The sequence below is a fragment of the Notothenia coriiceps genome, unplaced genomic scaffold, assembly GCF_000735185.1.
Source record: "Notothenia coriiceps isolate Sejong01 unplaced genomic scaffold, NC01 NC01_scaffold00000339, whole genome shotgun sequence".
NCBI lineage: Eukaryota > Metazoa > Chordata > Actinopteri > Perciformes > Nototheniidae > Notothenia > Notothenia coriiceps.
In genome coordinates this window covers 3,126,231-3,148,947 of record NW_011333040.1, presented here as the reverse complement: position 1 = coordinate 3,148,947, position 22,717 = coordinate 3,126,231, and the positions used below count along the sequence as shown (strand labels likewise).

Sequence of the window (22,717 nt, the reverse complement as noted above, 5' to 3'; positions counted from 1 at the left end):
AAAGAACACTGCATAACTACTTAACACGACAGATGTGTCACAGGATTCACACACACGACAGAAAGTCTCAAACTAGAAAAAGGATTTGGGATTTTTGTGGCACATGCAGTGACTAAACCACAGACATTATCAGAGTGGTTTTTTACCACTATAATTGTCATAATGAGAAATCACTGATGGACAGTTAACATGCATTAAATTGACATTCATGGCCAGTGGGTTACTCTCATGGAACCAATAGCATTTTGTTCTGGGATATATCAACACCACCGTGAACCACATCTTTGTGCTCACTGTGAGAGTCAGTGAATATTATGGGGTGCATACCATCGTGTGAGGCAGAATGCACCATTATAACAGTGTACTGGTTCCACATGAGCCCCACAGCTGCCTCCCTGGGCTCTGCTCCTGCAGAGAAAGCGTCTTGGAAAATTCATCTGTTTGCATCTGGATACAGATCTTTTCTTTCAAGTTCTGGTTTTGTGCAAATTTGGCAAACAAATAAATGGGCACGCTGCGAGGTACAATTGTCCTCATGAATGTCAGGAGGTAGCACACACTTTCTGGGTCAGGCCAGCAGGCGATGGAGGAGAACTGAAGTTGCTGTAATAGCCCAAAGGAAGAGATTTCTGAAGGACCATATGGCTCTGATGATAGTGCAAAGGGAACGCTGCCTTGAAAACCATGATATGTTGCCATAGTTGTTATTTTATTTCTCAATATCTTTACCAAAGTGAGACTGGTGCAATATCGGCAAAAAGCCACATTAAAAACATTGACAATCGAAACCAAATCAGTTGAAACAGAGGATTGTTTCAACTGCACGCCTTGTTTAATCTAATTAACTCATGTTTATTCATCCATGTAATTCAAGCATCCACATGGACAAATAAAGGGTTCAACAAAAGCTTCCTTCAAATACCAACAACTACATTGTGACAGATACTATTAAATGATGTGTGTGCCTTTAAGAGCCCTATGTCCCACTCTACATGTCTCTCTCTGAGCCTCATATGTTTGTTGGCATCAGCTGTCCTCAGTGCTGAAAAGAGCAAGGACATAATTTCCTTCACTTCAATGGGATTAGAGGAAGAAATACCCTCTTCACACTGCTGGCTGTCATCGCATTGCTCAGAAGACAAAGAGGAGGAGATGCTGTATGGACAGAGGACAGAAAGAAGAACAGGAGAAGACTGAAGTTTGGATTACAAGGCTGACCAGTTTAACATTTCTGATGCAAAATGGACAGAAAACATGTTTCTGACCTTAGGGGAGGTATGCAGCTAATCTGAGGCTGCAGGCTCAGAAACAGCATTCTGATCTGTTATTTAACTGCTTTTTAAACCATGAGTGAACCCAGAGGTCAGATGCAGACTTCAAATGCTGCAAGCAGCTCCTTAATGGAACAACAGTCTGCTTCACCCGACCCTGATGTCCCACCTTCATCTTCGTCTTCAAAGCTTGGCCAGAGCAACTTCAGGAGAGTCAGCCGCACAGAGGACAGCAGTCCATATCCGATCCCTGGCCTAGCAGCTGACATCCTGCACATGCGAGTGAAAGAAGGAAGCAAGATCCGTAATTTACTGCGGTTTGCAACAGCTCGCATGGAAGGGGAAGGGGAAGGGAAAGACAGCAATGGGACATCGCTGAGACAGGTGGTCTTCACTGGCTCAGGAAGAGGAGTCACCAAGACCATCAATTGTGTGGAGATTCTGAAACGAAAAGTTGGAGAACTCCACCAGGTGTCAAAGCTCTACTACAAGACGGTGAATGAGGTCTGGGAGAGTCCCCAGCAGGGAGCCCCAGGTATAACCATGCAGAGGACTGTCCCTGCCATCTGTATCCTGCTCTCTAAAGACCCTCTGGATCCCCAGGAGCCTGGATACCAACCCCCCCAAACCAAGAGTGTCCCCACAGAGGATGCAGAGAGACGCAGAGGTCTGATCAGGCCGGCTCACAGTCCCTCCTCACAGCACACAGCCAAGAGAGTCTGTCTGGGTGACTGAGTGTAGGTCCCTCGTGAACGTCTGTCAAGTCCAACTTATACAGAGGAGCAACGGAAAGCATCCTAACTGGAAACATGCAAAGAGGAAAAGTACATCCATCCACTGAGCATCAGTGATATTGGTATGACAGTGTGCCGGCAAGTGGCCTAAAAGCCTGTTCACCTGATACAAAAATATCCTCTGAGGAGCCACCTGACTACAGAGCAGCTTCTTTTCTCAGGCTGTATGGCTCTCAATCATAAAAACATTTCTGTGTTTTTCTTATGTAGTATAACAGGAATACAAATGGATTACCTTGTATGGTACCGTACATTGACAATAAATTAAGATTTACCAAATGGACAAACTGTATTTTGTACTTTTAAATTGTTCTTTAAACCTAAATGTTTAACTACAGCCTGTGGAATATCTTTGCCTATAATATGAAATAATCATATTATATTATAATACTATAATATTTTTCATCCAGATGATCAACATTAAGGACATTCTCCTCATCATAATCTACAATATTGCATCAATATGCAGCTTCACTGACAATGAAAGAAGTGATGGTACTCTGAATGATATGTAGAAATCAGAATCAGAATACCTTTATTAGTCCCACAGAGAGGAAATGTACTTTGTTACAGCAGAAAAAGAGCCAAAAACAGCTTAATGTTACGTAGAAGCATGCATAAAAAAGTATTAAAGTAAAACAAATAACAAAATTAGAATATAATAAAGAAATGGGTTTGCATGTTAAAATGCGTTTTGAATTTTAGCATTGTATGTGTTCACATGATGATAAGCAGCAATATAAATAGTTACTGGTTATATATAGTATATCAGAGATCCTCTTATACAAAAGGTAAAATACAAACATTGTTGTTTGCGTCAAAATTCTCTATTCTGGTTTTTACTTTTGTGAAATTATGCATATTTTCATGGATCAACCACAATATTTAGCTTGAGGATTAACTTTCATAATGATGATGTTCCTTCCCAGGGATGTCCCCTTTATATGATGTTATGGAGTGTGTATATCTTGTTTTGTTTGATAAAAATCCTGTCATGGAAAAACACTTCATAGTAGAGAATATGACCTAGAGGTTTCACTTATTTAAATATGGAAACTTAACATACCAGCTGAATTGTATGTTTAAGGGCTTGACACTTATTTCAAATATTTTAATTAGAATAAAACTGAAAAATCATGTAAAGGCTGTGTACTTTAAAACATATTTTAGGGTCAATGTCATGGTCAAAGTAGGTCAACAAAAAGGACAATATATCATGTATGAGCTCTGCAGTCTGCACATGCGCAGAAGGGGGGCAGCGTACGTGCCGAGCTAAAGCCATTAGCTTCCTCCTTCAGACTCTCCCCGGTGTGTGTAGCTGGCTGTCCCGCATCATGTTCAGAGCCGCCGTCCGTCTCTCGGTCTCCGGTGTCCGGAGTATCACCCGTACACAGCCGGGATGTCAAGGTATGTGCTCATTTTTAAATGTAATTTTGTAACTCTTAAAATTATCCAGGCTGAGCCGGAAATCATGTGTGTCCTCACGCCTGAAATCGCTAGCTGTAGCTAACCGGTGCATCTACCAAAAAACACACCGAGATGTCAAATCTGACCATGTTTTACTTAGGTTAATTAATCTTTCGTTCAATACTAGCAGTACCCAAACACTCTGAGTAAAAGCTGCTGTGAAAATGTCCCATTGTTGGGCTTGGTGGTGTCTGTGTCCTTGCTTTGACCCAGTCGGTGAGGCTAAGCCCGGGCCTGTGGTTCTTCTGCTGATGCTAGCTAACTTGCTAACTTCTTGTTAAGCCTTCTATTCACCACAGCGTTATTGATATAAATGTACGATGATTGCAGAGGTGTGAGAAGTACTCAGATCTTGTGCTTGAGTAAAAGTAAAAATATCAGAATGTAGGAATACTCTGTTACAAGTAAAAGTCCTGCAATCAATATGTTACTCAAGCAAAAGTACTAAAGTATTAGCATCAAAATATACTAGAAGTACCAAAAGTATAAGTACTAATTATGCAGATTGGCCCATTTCTGCACAATATAGATAACATGTTTTGATTATAATTATTGGTGCATTAGAGTGTGATCAAATCTGTTAAAGGTAGAGCTTATTTTAATTGCTTTGTATACTGCAGGGTAGCTTGTGTAGTTGTGGATTGAAGTAAAAGTCCCTCAAAATTGTACCGCTCTGATTTCTACACCTGAAGTGTATTTACAAAAACAATAGCGGAAACATAAATGTCCTGTCTGTGTGTCAGACTGCATTCCTGCTGGCAGGTGTAGCGGCCAGGTCATATAAGGGCGCTGGAAGAGAGCCAGCTGCATCACATTGCTCTAAAAAAATCGTCCTTATTCCCCTTCACTCAGTGTAGATGCATGCTCTTGAGTGTATTTGCCCTTCTACGCTACCTTACACAAGCTGTCATTGTGAATGCTTTAAAAGGAGATCACTATTTCCATGTTTTTTCACATTATGTGTATCATTTTGGTTTGTTATGGCATGTTGGACACACACACACACATTGCACATCAGAGTTTTTCGAATGGAGGGATGTTTGAGAAGTATTCACTTATTCGAAGTAAGGTAATCAATGACAGAGGGTGTTGTATGCTGGACAAATTGCAAAGCCTCGCGAAGCAAATGTGTGACATGAGCTTATATAAATAAACTTGACCTAACCTGATATGTTAAAAACTGTTTACATCACACAGCTCTTTTGGCCTCGAGGGGTTACTCGCATGGGAAGCAGGAGACGGACGAGGAGTTTGATGCCCGCTGGATCACGTATTTCAACAAGTCAGACATTGATGCATGGGAGCTGAGAAAAGGTAGGTTTGATAGTTTGAAAATAAATCTGTGAGGATGACTGCCTAAGGAAGATATTACAAGAGAAATGCCTTACTTTGATAACACCGTTAGTTTTTTGCTTATTATTACTCAACACAGTTCACAGTATCATGTATTGTAGTGAGATTAATAATGTGCAAGCATTATGAAATATCAACAAGCTTGCTTATTTTATTTCCATAAGATTAGCACTTATTTTGTGAATGAGCATAGTAGCGTATCATTTGATGGGAGTAACAGCTCTTATTCAACACTAGAGCCCGCTATCATTGAAAGGTTTTTAATACGAGTGCAAACTTGTTTAAAAAATAAACCAAAACAATATATTTCCATTACCCCGTTTGTGAGGAATGTACACATGTTGTTCTACTAAACACTTTTTTATTTGAACGAAACAATTCCTAACTTGTCAAATTAGCTTTCAATGTGAGCTGTCAGTATTTTGCAGTTTCCAAGTACATCAGGCTACAGACACCTGTTTGTTGGTACCAAAACCTGTTGAGATGTGAAACCTGGCCAAAGTCAAAGCAATGCTTCCCCTACCATTCTGATTGGTTATGGCCATATCCCTGTAAGAACATGTGAAGGCAGCACACACTTCTTAATAATGATTTTGTAATGTGAACTCTACAACTACTATTGTGGCAACAGAATATAAAATTATGACACTGTCTCTGAGTGTTTTTAAGAGCCGGGCAGGTTTTATAAGATGATAAGCCTACAGACACATTAACCCTGCACTTCCTGCATCGTATTTCATCCTCCTGGTGGTACCTGAGGTGTCACAAATTATTTCAATGCAGGGCTATTTTAGGTCTGAATAGAAAACACACAAGGGAATAGATGTTTTGGAAAGTGAAATGGGGAACGGCTCATTGATCAGGCTAGAAACATGTGGAAATGCCTCTGTGGTCTCCGAATGGTTGAACGTATACAGGAAGTAGTGTTAGAAATGTGATTGGTTTGCAGTTTCACATTGAAAACATTCATAGGCTAATCTTGTACATTCAAGAGTATTTTGAAGTTGATCTATGTATATAATATGTTAATTTAGTACTCAGTAATTTCCCTGTCTGTGGCTCGGACCACTCATGTACACCTTTTTTTTTTTATACAGATCACTAATGTAGAGTTTCATTGTTAAAACAAGCCAAGTAATTTTCTACAACTGCGGGCACTGTCGGTTTTTAAGCAACTCATTATTGAGTTAACATTGCAATATTCTTTTTCATTGTTATAAAGAAATATGTGGGACAGTAACTGTGTGCCTAACTTACAGATAAATACGATACAAGTGATGAAACGTTTACTACAGATAAAAATACTTTTTGGTAGAATCCATTTATTTTTGGTTTTGGTCTTTTAAGAGGTTTTCCTCAAATATGCAGAGTATGGCTGGCCTCAGGAAAGAAATTCAGCGTATAGTAAAAGTGTTAATTTCCTCACTGTTCTCCAATTTACCAGTTGTAATTCCTTGTTTCAGGGATGAACACACTGATTGGTTATGATCTGGTACCCGAGCCAAAGATAGTGGAGGCAGCTCTGAAAGCCTGTCGGAGGCTAAACGACTTGGCGAGCGCTATCCGAATTTTGGAAGCTGTGAAGGTGAGAGATAAAGGGCACCTTCTGTGTTTAATTCAGGGAATATTGCCAACCAGCATCTTTGCAGCTGGAGGACTTGAGTTAATGAATAATGACCGTTTGACATTTCCTCAGGATAAAGCCGGCCCTCATAAAGATATCTACCCGTATCTGATCCAAGAGCTGAAGCCAACATTAGAGGAGCTTGGCATCTCTACACCTGAGGAGCTTGGCATTGACAAAGTGTAGATGAGTAGGTATTCAAATTCTCTATTAAGTCATGTTTTTCCCCTACCCATTTTGTCATACAAGTGCAATCTAACATAAATGTTTGTTTTATTTCAGATCTAATGACGGTGGATATCCCCAGGACACAGAACCCCTGACCCAAACTGTTTGCCCTACATGATACCTGTGATATTTAATTGGGCCTTTTATTAAGTTCTTTTGCTTGTAATATATTCATGAATCTAATAATAAATTAGAGTGAGGGTTAGTGAATACTTTGGGATATTTTAAACAGTTTGAGTACTTGAACCATTACACTCTATTCATTACAAGTTGCTTTAATGTGGAGCAGCACTTCTCTGGTGGAGTGTGTCCGGGCATCATGTGACAGTCACAGTTTGCCACCAGGGAGCAGTGTTTTCACATGAATGTCAAAATCATTCTACTGTATCAATCTATATTGCATCTGTTTTCATTTCAGGGAAGATTTAATTGCTTGTAAAATAAAGGTGTTAACATGTCAGATGCTCTTTTTATTTTATTATTCACACAACTGAAATATCACACTAAGGGAGCCTAAATATGACATCTAAAAATGATTTTGAAGTTTTTATTTTAATTTTATTGAGGATCAGGCAATTCTAACACTCAATGGACCCTGATAGATTATATGTGTATTGGCGAGTTGTGTTTATATTTTAGATGAAAGGTACCTTTTGTATAAGGTTAAGCAAAACATACTTACAAGGTGTATTGGTTAAACTGAATAATAGGCTTCTGCTAAAGAAAGAAAGTAGTTGGACAATTTAAAATGTTGCCAATTTTCTCTTTCTTTTTGAGCAAAGTTGTAACCTGAATCTATGGCAATTATTCGTTTTAGTAAAACTAGTGCAAGAAAATTCAAATGTTTTAAACAAGTCAAAGGTTTTAAGAGTAGTGCTCCTAGTGTCCTCCTAAACTTGGTGAAACAAATAGTAATTTTTGCCATTTTCTTCATCTCTGATACTAGATCAGAGACTAGAGATTTATAAACAAGTGCAATTAAAACGTGTGACTAACTGGATAAAACAGGAATATATCCTGTGTTAATAGATATTGTTCTTGCATTTATTCCTGTCAAAAAGACACTCACACATGTTGGGTAACACTTTACCTAAACAAAATATCAAAGGCATGATTTGTAGTCGATTTCAGAACATACACACTATACAATTTGTTAGATTAGTGTATTATTTGAACTATTTTAGCTTAATTGAAGTTAAACCTTTGGTTAAAATAATGGTCCCCCTGGCAGATCGCCACAAACCCCACTATCAGATTCACTCTGTTATTTGCTGTTTGAATAAATTATGTGATTTGTTTTTAAATTGAAGAGTCTAAAACTCTCAGAAAAAACCTCTTGAGCTTAATGACAGACTGAAATTAATTTTTTGACTTTAGTTTTTGCTCCTATCCTGTAATTAATCCTGTCATGTCACCCCCATCTGCTCAGTCTTTTTATAGAGTGGGTGGGAGTCACTTTAACCAAGATTTCCATAACTGTCACATGTGGTATTTGGCTGTTTAAAATAGAAGCAGATGTAGATGCTTGCATTTAGAATCAGCTTTCTTGCCAAGCAAAATATCCCTATGTATACTGTTTAAGCTCCAATAAACCAACTATTACTGATTAAGTTAATCTTACTGCAATACATATTATTTAATGTCAGTTATTTTGAAGATAGACCAAATTGTGGAAATGTAAAATATTACATCTGCAGTCCCTGAAGCAGATTACATTTGACAGCCAGTTCTACACGTCTTCTGTTAATCCTGCCTCAAAGAAAAAAGCAGAGTAACTAATGAACCATGACTTTACAGCCAGACTTAATTTCCATGCATGTGTTCTGCTGTGAAATGTAACCAAACAGGCAGCCGTGAAAAACAAACAGTGTCTGTGGTGTAGAGGTCAGCCCCAGTTTACAATGTTAATGAATGAGCTCCACATTCAGAGGTGGAATAAGTATTTAGAACTTGTACTTAAGTACAATTAGAAGTACAGAGTGTAGGAATACTCCTATAGTCATGCAATAAAAATTGTACTCAAGTAAAAGTAGAAAGTATCAAAGTATACTTAAAGTACCAAGCGTAAAATAAGTAATTATGCAAATTGTCCCATTTCAGAATAATATATCATGTTTTGATTATAATTATTGATGCATTAAAGGGTTTATCAAAGCTGTTAAGGTGCAGATCATTTAAATTACTTTTATACTGCAGGGTAGCTTGTGAATTTTACCCCAGGTGTAACTGAAGTCTTATTTAAACGTCGATTATATTTCACATCAATAATCCAAATCTGAGTAATTCAATGTATTAAATAAATGTAGTGGAGTAAATGTACACGATTTACCTCTTTATTGTAGTTGAGTAGAAGTAGAAAGCAAAAAATTGTAGTACAAATACCTCAAAATTGTAGTTAAGCACAGTACTTGAGTAAATGTACTAAATGTAGTTCCCCTACCACTGTCCAGATTACATTTCGTATTTATTTATTTTCTGAATAGAGGTCGTGTTGCCTCAATAAAATCACACAAGTGTATAAAGGATAATAGCAGTGGGTGGGATTTCCGTGTGAAGTGGGAGGGTAGCTCCACAGAAATGCAGGGAAGAAACCCCTCTTTACGAGCTTTACACACGGGGCGGGCCTTTCATTCATGTGAGTTGGGGGTGTAGGCCACTCAGTCAAAGACAATCAGAGATGTTTGAGTTTCCATGCGCAGTGACCAGGGAGGTAAAGCGCACAGCAGTTTACCCCTCCTCCAGCTTCGACCTTTTTTTCGGCCTCCACAACCACTAAATCACACTTGATCCGAGCAAGCTTTTTCTGATTAAAAGGAAAACTGGTCATGCGACGCGATTTATTCCTGCCCGAGGGAAGAAGGAAAAACTAGATACGACCTGTTGGCGATGATGGATTACTCGAAGGCGCAAATGGTGAGTGTCGACGACTGCTGGGCTTCGACCCGTGTTTCGTGTTTGTTACAGTAACAAAGCAAATGGCGATTAATGTAATCGTTTTAGGAACATTTGCACGCTTTCAAAAGCCGTTTCGCTTTGGTTATTAGGAGTGTTTTTGTGATTATCAGTGTAGTCCGTGTGTTCGGGTTGATCTGCACTGGGAAATTGTTGTTTTCCCATTAATAAAATCGACTTGTGAAAAAAATCCCGAGTTCTTGCATATTTAAGTAGCTTTTAACAAACTGAGGATACAGGGATCTAAGTGAGGAGCATTTTGCATCCTGCTACTAATTTATTCTTAGTTTATCATGATTTTTCCTGTACATTTTCTGTTAATTATGGTCTCAAACCATCAAGCTTTGTTTCCCTTTAATCCACATATGCTGGGCTTTCTGGGCCCGAGACAGCCCCCCTCTTTTGAAAAGTTTCAATTTACCATGTCAATTTGTTTTTATCAGAAGATAAATATACATAGGTTTGTTCAGACAATATAGTGTTTAAACAACAATCTGGGAAACAAATAATTAGCCTTTTTTATTTGTTGAATACATTTTTCCATTAACATTGGATACATTTCTGCAGCATTTATTGCAAAGCACCCAATCAAACATTTCCCCAATTAATTTTGAGATTTGATTTGTTTTTCTGTGCATAGTCAAGCTTCACTGAGGAGGGGAATTCAGCTGGGTTTCCTCCGCCTGGTAATGCTGGGGTGAAGCTGGAGGCGGTGATGGAGCAGTTGCAGAGACAACAAGAGGCCAAACTGGGGATGAATCTGCAGGAGAAACATCTTCTTCACGCCCAGCTCCTCTTCGCCCAACACGCTGCTGCAGCCAGGGCCTCTGGCTCCAGACTAGACCCCGCATTATTTGGCAAACCAGATGGACAGACTTATCTGGCAGCTCAACAGGCTTACACCAGCAGAATAGATCCAGATGAGGAAGATGAAGACTCAGATGAGGAGGAGCAGGAAATGGTGGGGCCTGAAGGGAATGATGACATGGAGGAAGATGACGATGATGAGGAGGAGGAGGAGATGGGGGACGGGCCTCATCCACAGGCGAAGAAGCCGTGTCTCCAGCAGGTTCCTGGCTTCCCCTTCGCTCCTTATCCCACACCTCAGGTGTCCGCTGTGAAGCAAATGTCCCAATCTCCTCCTCCAGTAGCAATAAAAGAGGAGCAGGAGGAGACGGAGCTGCTGTCTCCTGCAGGACAACAGGCCTTCACCTCGCCCAATGGCTTCGCTGACTGGGGCTTTGATGAGTCGTTCAAACAAGTAAGTTACCTTTGATTTAACTGCATGAATAAAGGCCATATTGTTGTTCTACGCTGTATTGTTTTCTATATTTGGTAGTGAGGTGTTTCTCTTTAAAAGATACAGATATATCCAAAATAAAAACTCTTTCCACTGTTGGATATATTCTAGTGATTATAACTCCATTCTGATGTAGTCTCAACAAGAGAAAACTGTATCTGTACAGAGTCAATTAACTTCTGTATCTCTCCATGATACTTGTGTGTTCCAATTCCTATTAATAATTCTTGACTTCTTCCTGCTGTGTCGCCTCCTGCGCTCTCACACATGTGGGGGGGGGGACGTTTCCTATTGGCAAAATGCCTGAGTTTGATAGTGTTGAATTACTCGGTAGGCCAGAGATCTCTCCCTCTGCTATAGCTTGTGTCTCACACTTCAGAAAACACACCCTCGCCACCTACTGAGCTAATTGGTCTTGGCTGTGGTCCAATCCTAACTGCTCAAATCAGGCCTGACAGGGATGAAGTTAAAATGAGAGCAGGGGATTAATGAAATCGCCTCAAGCGTGTATTTATGGCTTCAAAGGTTAACTACTGTAAGGAATTGCAGGGTAGGGGGTGGACTTTTCTCTCACTGTATCAGACAGATCTCCTCTAGATGAGGCCCAAAGCTAGTATTTACGAGTATGTTTTCAACAGATATGTTATAGGAAACAGAGGCTCCCGTCAGAGACTTTTTCTACAAGCAGCCTATGTGATTGGTTGTTCTGTATGTCTTTCCCTTAAAAGGCCCCACTTCAATACAATACATTATGATTAATGAGGCCTGTGGCCAGAGGACAGCTGGGTTAGTGCCTCACAGCATACCAGCAAGCAACTACCCATAAAGTTGACTTACAGTAGTTTCAGTGGAGCAGAATGGGCTTTTTGATATTTGTTTGAGTTTTACGCATCATTTTCTTTGTGATACCTCACATTTATTTGTGTGCCCTCCTTGTTGCCCTCCTTGTGGTAAATATTCTCTATGATTTAAAAAGGTTATGTGTACATAAGGCCCTTCTAAAACCTCACAGGCTCACAAACCTTGCTGCTGACCGCTCAGTGGATAGCTCTGCATAATTTAACCGTTGCCTGGCAACACTTAATGGCAGCTTAATTCAACTGCCAGTAATCAATACATTATATGGCCACTGTAGTGAGAATTGCATTTCCTTTTGTCAGGCCAGCACACAACACCTGGGGCAATGAAGAGCATTTGTCCCGTTTTAATTAAAGCACAACAACAAGTTGTGAAATTAACTTAATTGTGTGTGTGAAATGGTTAAGGTTATGTGTTTAGACGCTTAAATCACACAAAAACCTCTCTGGAATATATATTAGAATAAAGGTATTTGAGAAGTAGTAGTTTGACATTAAATGAACTTAGCTGATTTAAAATGGTATGAAGCCCATTACCACAGATTTTTGTTTTTTAAATGCTGGGTTTTTTTGTACAGTTGATTTTAAAGCAGGACTCCTTCAGTGGTTTGAATTGAGGCGGTCTTATGTGACGTGATTATAAATAAGTTCTGTTTGTTAGTTTGAAGTAGGACCTTGCGCGAGTTAATTGGTGGCTGGTTGAAATGGTTGTAATTATTTACTCTTGTTAACCTCTTTTTACTTTTAAATCAGTACCATCTCCATAATTCTTTGTTTTTCTTTCCTTCACTACCGTTATTAATCAAACATCTTTGTTGTTTTGGGCATGCTGTACAAGCCTCCCTATGCTGGGCAGCCATTGTTCACTCCTGGTGTGCGGTCTCACTGTACGCCATTAAATGTGGAAAGGGCGGGGATGAATGGCCCCCATTTGCTCTCATTCCCAGTCCACAGCCCAGCAAGGGGCCAGATAAATGATCCTGACCTGTCGGATGACTAAAGGCTCAATAATTAGATTTGGATTAAACATTTGGTCCCCCTGTGGTTACATGACATTAGGAGAGGGATCCGTTTTCACTCTTGCGGCTCAATGATTTAATGAGGCTCATTATAAGAGGAAGTTATCCCCGGGTGTTTTGATAGGACTAGATTTTAAATCAAGTGTTATTTCTTTATTTTGTCATCTTGACTGGTTGAACAGACATACTTAACATTACTACTTTTTGCATAAACCTGATAATTTACATTTTATTGAAATACAAAAACACAGCTTAAACCCTAATAAAATCTGGCCTTTTTTAACAAAACAAAAGAAACCTTTTCCTGACCTACATACTGAATACTATCAGGATTCCCAGGGCTGGATGTGTGAAAACTCTGAGCAATTAACTGAGAGCTCTTTGTTAATAGAGCCACAGTAGGTCTCACTTGCTCATCAATAAGGGGGGGGAAGGGTTTTATTTCCATCTCCTGGTGAAAAGACTGGGATGTTTATCTACCTTCACATCAATAAGCTTTGGCTGGGGGAGTAGAAGTCCTTTATTAGAAACTCTAAGCTGAAGCCATTAGATGTGTCAACAGCTCGGCCACCACAGGGGCAGTTTTATCTGTAAAGTGAAGACATACAGATATACGGTTTAACTAGAACAACAACTAACAACAGTAACAGAAAAGAAAGAAACATTGGTATTTACAGGAGCCCATTACAACAGAGATTTTCAACCAGAGGGTATACTTAATTCTGCAAATGTTCTTCTGGAAAACGTTTTAATTGAAAATAAATTAAAATGTGTTGAGATAATGTCACCAATTAGCTGTGCTGTATGGTTCATGGTTTAAAGGGTGAGCTAAAGTAACAAATACTTTGGTAAATAATTAGCAAAAAGAAATGTAAAACTGGTTTAAAAGTCAGCTACAAGTAATATTTACGTTTTTCAAATGGTTAGCTAAAATAACATTTATTCTGTTGGGTTAAATAGTAAGTAACCAATAAATGGTTGAAATAGTACGCTAAAGAAATGGATAAATGGTTTAAAACTCAGCTCAAAGAAATGTATATATATTTAAAGTAGACAAATACATTATTGAAATAGTAAGCTAAAGGGCGACTGTGGCTGGGATCGAAAGACGACCGCATTCCCTCGCAGCCACATGTCGATGTATCCTTGGGCAAGATACTCAACCCTGAGTTGCTCCCGATGCCATGGCCAACGGTGTGTGAATGTAAGGTACATGTAAGGTATGAATGGGTGAAGGACATATGTAAAGCGCATTGAGGGCTCTTAAAGACTGGATAAAGCGCTATATAAGTACAGTCCATTTAACAGTAATGAATAAACTATTCAGATAGTAAGCTAAAATTGATATATAAGACTTAAAATAGTTAAACAATAGTAATGTATAAAAGAATAGTTACAGTGGTGGTTTAAAATACATATAAATGACCTCTGGTTGGGCTGTGGGTGTACATGTGACAACAAAGGCTGTGAACTTCTGCTTTACAATGTCCTGCAGCTGTCTGCGTGTCAGCATTAATATATTTATACAATATATAATATTGTTTTTACTGTAAACAGTTGGATTCGAAGAGAGATTATTGCATGTTCATAATGTTTCTTTGTAGCTCAAACGGTAAATTGTTATGGGTTTTAAACCTCAATCAGATCGGATCACCACACTTCAGATTTAGTGAATTCAATAATGTGCTTTATAGTCAAAAGTAATACATTTGTATCCAAGCATTACGTGACATTTTAACAAGGCAAGACAATTAAAGACATACATGGTACTTTAATAAACTAGGGTGAAAATGGAAGTTTATCAAATACAAAAATGAGGGATCCGATGTTGTTGAAAACACATAAGCTTGTTTTAGTTTTAAACATTTTCACATAAGACATCAAATGAATGACGTGTCGGCCCTCATGAGGCTATAAAGCAAGCCAATGATTTATATCCAAGTGTGACATTTCATAACATGAAACAAGGTCCACTATAGTCCCTAAATGAATGTACTGCAATGTCAGTTTTGAATGAAGATCGAAGGAATAATAGGAAAAAAGCATCATCTACTTAATGTAATTGTAACGACAGAGCGTTCTTGAGACTGTCCTACTAACCATGTTTGATTTTCATACTTGCATCATCGTGCAGCTCTCGTGGGCATTGGCAGAACAATAACATCTCAGCAGGCCTTTCCACACAGTTGCACACGCACTGCCCTTTTCTGACATTTTTAACCTTTAACTGTCTTAAGGAGGGGGCCGATGGACGAATAAAATGTCACATTAACTTAAAAATAATGAGCCCTTCCATTAATCCCCCTTTTACTGTGCCCAGCTCTGAATGGACCCCCATTTGTGAAATATCAGACAAAATAAGCCTTTTTATTGATTACCATAGGTTTGTATTAAGTGTTGTAGCAGAAAAGGGACATCAAAGAAATACAGATACATAAATAAGTGAAAAAAAACATTGTAAAGTATCTAAAATAAAAATATAAACCAGACAAATGTTAACTCTTTATTACGAGGTAGTAAAAGTGAAGTGCAATAATGGTGTGATTGTGGCATAACCTAAAATTCAGAATATTATGATAACACCTACAATACATTGGAGTGATGTATATGATTTATTTTGATACTTGTAGTTTGTCTGTATTCATTTAGCAATGTGATATAATACTAACAGTACATGATGTAAACAGTATGACCGATTACCATTATAAACTACAGGACTGTTAGTATATTTAACAAAAAAGATATATAAAATGTATGTACAGTATACAGTGTAAAACAATATGTGTAGTAGAGAAATATAAATATGATATGTAGTCTTTGTGCACAACACCAGCAGTTAACCCTCTTTTATGCAGTGAGCTGTGGTTTCAGGGCTGGGAAAAAATCAGGCATGAACATGAGGTGTGTAGCACAAAGTCCAGAGTCCATGAGGGTACAGGACAAATAAAGAAAACCTTCAAAAAGAAATGGTATCTCTCCGAGGATAAACCCTGCCAGTGTTTCTTTGATTTACATAATCTTGTGTGTCTATTGCATGTCTTGTGGGCAGTATTTGAACCATAAATAGTAAAACACCATATCTACATCAATTTTAACCCTGAAAATGCAATCATTAAACTGGTCACAGTGTGAGGACTCCGGACAGTCTGGAGGACAAACTGTTCACTGATGTGTGTGTGTGTTTTTTACAGAGAGGAAGTGCCATCTGGGCTGAGGAGAGTGACGGAGCAAAAGTAAAAGCTGAACCATCAAGGGACTTCGCCAAGGTCAGTACATTTTGTAGATGTGTTGTAACAAGGCTGACATTATCACACACTAACATTTGCCATTGTTTGTTTTTAATTTACAGCTTTATGAACTTGATAATGACCCACAACGGAAGGAGTTTCTTGATGACCTCTTCATCTTTATGCAGAAACGAGGTAAGGTTTTACAAAATGTTGTTGTTTTACCTAGGGGAAATCTTTGTGATCATTCGAACATTAAATAGACATAGTGGTGGTGTGACATTACACTGCAAGTGAACGCAGCAGGCCCTTAGTTTAACTAAGATGGAAAGTTAATGAGTTACTTCAAAGCGGCGGATGGCACAGTCTGTATTATGAATTGGTGATAAGAATAGTTTTTTCTTGTGTCCATAATAGCATGAAAAAATACTCAAAAGGTCGAATCCTGCAGGTCTTACTATTCATATCAAGTAAAGACTGTCTAATAAGTGTTAGGTTGCTAAATAATAAAACGTATCATTATAATTTCTACGTTTTTTTTATGTAGGTTAAAATGGCTTTTCATGTTACAGAAATCTAGGAATGTTTTAATCGTTTGAAAACAGCCTTTTTACTCAACATTATCTACAATTAGCTATAGAAATGCATCTGTTATACCTTGATGATTTGCTGTATAATTTGTGTTTACTTTCCTGTCCTCTATTTGTCTACCAGCGTTAAGTACTTTATGTTAAAGACAGTTATGCAGAATAATTTGGCCCAATTAAAACTTTGAAGCAGAAGTAGATGTAGGAATCTTTACTCGTTTGTGCAGGTCAGGGTCCCTGCAGTGTGTGCGTGCATGCGTGTGTCTTCAACCAAATAAATCTTGTTTCTACAACTGTTTTTTAGCCCCCTTGCTTAATTGGCTTTAGTCCAAATGGGGATTGAAAGGGTTAGCCATCAACCCTGTGATTGGCAGGCACTGCTGGCTCTAAAATCCCCCTTCCCTCCCCTACACTCAAATCAATGCAGCTACAGAGTTGTGGAATTACCCCCACCCCCATCCATCTGAAATAAGCTTCATTAGAAAAGTCTATCCACACAGATTACGCATGCTTAACCGTTTCACCAAACATTTAGGGCAGACCCTTACCTGCTTTAATCTGCTGTTGCCCTCCTCCTGCTTGTGCTATCCCTACTTTTACAAGGTCACTCGTGTTTCGTGCAAACTTCTCAGGATTTCATTTAGTTATCCTCTCGTTCATCCAGGAACTCCTGTGAACCGCATTCCCATCATGGCGAAGCAGGTGCTGGACCTGTACCGGCTGTATGCTCTGGTGACAGAGAAGGGGGGCCTGGTGGAGGTTATCAACAAGAAGATCTGGAGGGAGATCACCAAGGGTCTCAACCTCCCCACATCCATCACCAGCGCAGCCTTCACGCTCCGCACCCAGTAGGTGTCGCTTTCATTTGCAACAGAAAAGCTGAAAAGGCTGTTGACTGCTGTTCTCTTCAGGAGCAATCGAGGAATAAATGGGCTAGAAAATGAGTTAATGTTTTTTTGCTTTTAGGTTTGCTTTACTTGAACTAGAATAAATGATTTACTGTTATTCCTGAAAAAAGCAGCGTTTAGTTTAAATAGTTTTGTGCATGTCTACATGGTAAAGTAATCAAAGTATGTCAATCTTTTTTGTTGATTGAAACGCTGACATTTCAGTTATAGTTTCCACATTTCTCAGTATTTTGTACACTTGGTGTAATTCAAAGAAAGTGCAAAACATTGAAATATTTTGAGTTAAAGGTGGGGTAGGTAATTTTGGTGAAACCAGCTCGAATGCGCTAGAATTTGAAAATACACAGCCGGAAGAAATATGCCACTTCCTTACAGAGCCCCCTCCTCCAACACACACGAACGCGCACATGACCAATGAGGGCACGAGATAAGTTTGTGCACAGATGGAAGGCTGACAGGCAGGTAGGCCATCCAGTTATTTTAGCCGGGCCGGCTCAGATGATTGGTCGTGCTTTTTACAGTACTACGGCTTCCACAGATGACATTTTTGTATGGATTTTTGTCAAAGCACTTAAGATATTCATTGCTATCGGGATGTTAAGAGCATTCCATGGAATATAACAAAAAGTGTATCTCGAGCCGGTTTCTCAAACTTACCTACCCCACCTTTAATGGTCTTTCAAGTTAAATAGTTTTTTAATAAAAAAAAAAAGGCATCAAATATAATTTCTTTAATACCCAGGTTATTTTACAATTTTAAATAGTGCTGCTATAAATCATATGACTAATCCGAAACATTTCCTTGCAGGTATATGAAGTACCTGTACCCATTTGAGTGTGAGAAGAAGGGCCTGAGTTCTCCAGGTGAGCTGCAGGCTGCCATCGACAGTAACCGCAGAGAGGGCCGACGCCCGAGCTACACCAACAGCTTGTACCGCTACTCCCCCTCCCCGAGCTCCGCTCAACACCGCCTCTCTTCACCCACCATGCAGACTACCCCGAACGGCCTGAGTTCATCCGCCAGCCCAGTTCTGAAGAGGAACCCAGGTATGACATATGAGAGTGCAGGAAAACAACAATTGTTCTCATCACAAATAGAACCTGCTGGTAATTGGATGATCCAGCTTCCACCAAACTTCCATTTAAAAAAAAAAAAAAAAAAACTAAATCATTAGAGGTCTTATACTTGATTTTTGAAGCATGTTTTAACAATTGTAACATGTTTTCTATTGTTTAACACATTACAAATCATCCTGGTGTAGAACCAGGTGGATCCTCCAGCACATTTAGGAGAGCATTTTTTTCCATATTATAAACTGCTACCGTTTTTTGTAGGCCGACCCAGCGTCAGCCTTGTAAGGGCTTTCTTGATCAAAAAGCATTGGGATATTTCCAATGGATTTGTCGAATATTGCAGAAAATGGGATCTGTGGTAGACGCACCTTAATGTTTGAATCAGCTGGATAAACACATGTTAACACTACTTTTATTACATTACATTACATGTCACTTGTTAGACGCTTTTATCCGAAGCATCTTACATACTCAATACTGTGGACAATCCCCACAGGAGCAATTTGGGGTGAAGTGTCTTGCCCAGGGACACACCGACATGCTGACTGCAGTGGGGTTTGAACCTGTGCTCCCCTGATCTGAACACCAACGCACTACCCACTGCGCCACACGCCTCCCCGCCCGCCCTTTATAATAATTAAAGCGTTAATGCAATTGGTAGAAGTGAATAGTTAATATAATCCTATAAACAAAATACCTGATGGTCGCATTGTACCCAGCTAAAATAAAGGTGGACTCATGTTCATGTAAGCTTGTGTTATCCACGGACCATTTTTGTGCATCTAAGCAATAACTCATTAAAGAAACGATTTATTTTTGATTCATTTCAAAGTAGCCCGGAAGCGCTCAAATGCGAACACATTTCAAAGTTAAAGACTCATTCCTATACATTCCATTGCCTTTTTCCTTTGCCTATTCTTTAAACACTAATTATAATTTCATGACATGTTTAAAACTATTCCCACTCTGATGTTTTCCCAATCAGATGAGATGCCTACCCCTGTGATGCCCGGCAGGCTGCCCATGGCTCTGGCCCTGGGGCAGCAGCAGCAGCAACAGCTGGCACAAGCTGCCGCGCTGGAGAGTTTCAGAGAGAGGCTGGAGCGCAGCGCTGGAGGAGCCGCAGCCGACGGGCCAGAGAAGAAGATGATGAGGATGGCCGAGGAGCAGCAGCGCCTCATGCAGCAGGCCATCCAACAAAACCTCCTGGCCTTCGCTTCTCACTTCAACCCCATGAATCTCAAACTTAACAATGGACATGGTGAGTTGTCTAGGCTGTGATTGTTATACTGGCTCTTTCATTGCTTAACATGGAAAGTTTATTAAATGGAGTATTTTATTTCCCCCCCCCACAGAGAACAAACAGGATATGTCTCTGAGCATCTCCACTAATGGAGCAGCCAGTATCAGTGTGTCTGTGGAGGTCAATGGCACAGTTTACTCAGGTGAGCGAAACCATTTAAACAGGGTGTATGCCTTTTTTAGTGCTTTTTAAATTCCCCCCAAAAAACTGCTACACCTCTGTCAGAAGATAAATAATATACGCCTACAGGCTCCTGTACACCTCAGTCAATAAAATAAAATATCCTATTATGTGTCTTTAATCCGTACAGAAGCAGGAGATAAACTACAAATTGTGGTTGAATAGGCGAGAAAGGAATACAATTTGAATTTAACTATTTCATGCCTTGGAGCAGCAATTTCCTCACAAAAAATATACTTTTTCACTTTTATCAGCACTAAATTCTTCCTCAAACTTGACTGAATTTGTATGTTTTTTTTATGGTTTTCATTGTAATCTGATCTCTGCATTGCAGGAAAGCTGTTCGCCCAGAAGTCGGCTGCTCCTGCGGCGTCGCAGGCTGTAAATCTGGCAGGAACGAATGGTTTCAGTGCCATGTCCTCCTCGCATAGTCCCTCCTCTTCGTCTTCCACTTCCTCTAAGGGACCAAATTAAGCCTCACTTGACCTTAAATGTGTCCTCAGCAAAATTATTTAGCACCATGCAAAAACTGTGTGAACTCTTAACTAAACTGCTGTCTCCTAGGACCCCTAGTTGTGCTAGTTGACTTCCTGTTTGTCTACTCGAGCAGTGCAGAAAGTCAGCCGTACCACTTCAGGAAATCATTATTTTTACAATATAATGTGCTTTAAATAAGTTTTGTCAAGAGGACAGAGATGTTTAACCTCAAAGGCTTTAAAACTGACCATAATATAGATTCAGATCAGAGTTTACCTTTGTGCCTGTTAGATGTTTTTTCTTTTAAATGGCTTTACAAGGTTTGTTCAGAAGTGAGTTTTGACTTTTCTTTGGTTTGTCAACTGCATTTATGTCTAATTAACTAACAGTTTTGTAGCTGCCTTTTTCCATAGCCATAGTAGAACAGTATGGTTGCCAAAATGCAGCTAATGAAGACCAAAAAGCCTTAGCTCAATGTCATAGCTCCTGTCTGTAACTGTTTTACTGGAGCCATTTTGTACCCCTTTTAGTTAAAATTTGGTTTAACCCGGCCGAAAGCTCATAGTTTAATAGCAGCTTTCCAGGTTTATGTATAAAAAAAAAAATTAGAGAAATGTTTTGCAGGTTGGATTTTTGTATGTTTTGTATTGTGTTTCATTTTATCTTTTTTTATATTTAATCATTTGGCTCAGCCTCAAATTAATTTCAAAACAATGATTTCATGTCAGCTTTGAATCAAAGGCAAAACCAGAGAGACGGTTTTGCTGAGAATTATATGTAGGGTGGAAGTGGTTCAACATTTACCTCAATTGACTTTCCATGTTGGTAAGTTTCTCGGGAATTTCTTCTGGACTCAGGAATGTCCTTTTGGACTCATCACTGTTATACTGTATCTTATAATATATATTGCTGTGTTGTGTTTGCATTAATGCAGAGAATGTATCACTAATGACCTCAAGCTTTTGACAAGTGCACACTGAAACAGTGCTACCTCACTCTTCTAGAGAAATATGCAATGCTTAATGCAGTGTGTTGGTTTAGACATCTGCTGAAATGGACTGTATGTGGACAATCAAGTAGACATATCAATCATGCAAACAAATGTCACTGTGAACATCAGAAAGCAAGGTGTATGCTAAACTCTTTTTTGATCTTTGCTGAATGTATTTCTTGGACATATGGCCATAAGGAATAAAACCATCTTGTGTGCTGTAGAAAGACTGTTTTTTTTTCTGCAGCCAAGTCATTGTTACCTTTGGAAAACCCCTGCATTTATGGGCTTGTTTTATTATGTTCCAATAGAAGTTAGCCTTGCGGTTGATAATGTTCGTTTAAGATGATAACATTTTCTAGTAGTCTTTTAATAGACGTGTGTCAGCTTGAAACAATCCTAATAAGTAGGTAAGCATTTAATAACTCTCAACACAAGGTCCACTTATTGGCTGTTGACTGATCTTCAAACTGCATCTCACAATCTTCACCAGTGACTGAAATGATTTTTGATGTCACACACACTGATCCCAATGTCCAGAAATGAATTTCCATGTTTAGATGTATGTAGGACATTCTAAAACCTGGTTTGTTACCAAAAACCCAAATGGTAGAATGTAAATGTGTCTTTATTCAACTGATTGTACTTTCCATTTAATTTGACTTCACACTTCCAATCCAAAATGCACTATTTACCCTGCATATCAATCAAGGGTTTACATAGAAAACACATGGATCATTTTACAAATGTAATGCATTGTCGTAAATTAAACACATTATCAAATTACTTTTGATATTTTAAGTATATTTTGCTAAAAATAAGTATGCACTTTAAATACTTTTTCCGCACTATAATAATTTCTAGTTTTACTCCAGTAAATGATCTGAATACCTGCACCTTGGCTGGACAGTACATGCCAAAGGAAAATAATACACGAGTGAGTGGCCAGATGGGGGTAGTATTTACTCAGCTATAAAAAAAAATGAGACCACCAGTTCAGGGGTCTTATTTATCTGTAAACCTGCACATTTATCCGTATTCAATGTATCATCTCTGCTTTTAATCTCTTTAGCCAAGAGCATGGACCAGTAAACATGCAGTATTT

At 39.0% G+C, this 22,717-nt stretch overlaps 3 protein-coding genes across 5 annotated transcripts; all 3 read left to right on the top strand.

The window, feature by feature from the left end:
* The first annotated feature begins 1,291 nt into the window (after nucleotides 1-1,291).
* On the top strand, nucleotides 1,292-2,311 carry rpp25a (ribonuclease P/MRP subunit p25, a). Its single transcript, XM_010767978.1, has one exon. It carries the CDS (start codon nucleotides 1,347-1,349, stop codon nucleotides 2,004-2,006), a length of 660 nt encoding a protein of 219 aa, XP_010766280.1. The 5' UTR covers nucleotides 1,292-1,346; the 3' UTR covers nucleotides 2,007-2,311.
* A 1,008-nt stretch (nucleotides 2,312-3,319) lies between these two features.
* On the top strand, nucleotides 3,320-7,196 carry cox5aa (cytochrome c oxidase subunit 5Aa). Of its 3 annotated transcripts, none has more exons than XM_010767999.1 (5): nucleotides 3,320-3,472; nucleotides 4,730-4,846; nucleotides 6,349-6,470; nucleotides 6,582-6,699; nucleotides 6,792-7,196. In XM_010767999.1, exons 1-4 carry the CDS (start codon nucleotides 3,400-3,402, stop codon nucleotides 6,693-6,695), a joined length of 426 nt encoding a protein of 141 aa, XP_010766301.1. In that variant the 5' UTR covers nucleotides 3,320-3,399; the 3' UTR covers nucleotides 6,696-6,699; nucleotides 6,792-7,196. The 3 variants fall into 3 exon arrangements, with proteins under 3 accessions (XP_010766301.1, XP_010766292.1, XP_010766309.1); XM_010768007.1 differs by having other exon boundaries at nucleotides 3,327-3,472; nucleotides 6,582-6,703; XM_010767990.1 differs by having other exon boundaries at nucleotides 3,321-3,472; nucleotides 6,349-6,699.
* Nucleotides 7,197-9,348: 2,152 nt separating this feature from the next.
* On the top strand, nucleotides 9,349-22,148 carry arid3b (AT-rich interactive domain 3B). Its single transcript, XM_010768018.1, has 9 exons — nucleotides 9,349-9,650; nucleotides 10,330-10,950; nucleotides 16,057-16,131; nucleotides 16,215-16,287; nucleotides 17,344-17,527; nucleotides 18,396-18,634; nucleotides 19,647-19,922; nucleotides 20,017-20,106; nucleotides 20,479-22,148. Exons 1-9 carry the CDS (start codon nucleotides 9,624-9,626, stop codon nucleotides 20,616-20,618), a joined length of 1,725 nt encoding a protein of 574 aa, XP_010766320.1. The 5' UTR covers nucleotides 9,349-9,623; the 3' UTR covers nucleotides 20,619-22,148.
* Nucleotides 22,149-22,717: the final 569 nt, after the last annotated feature.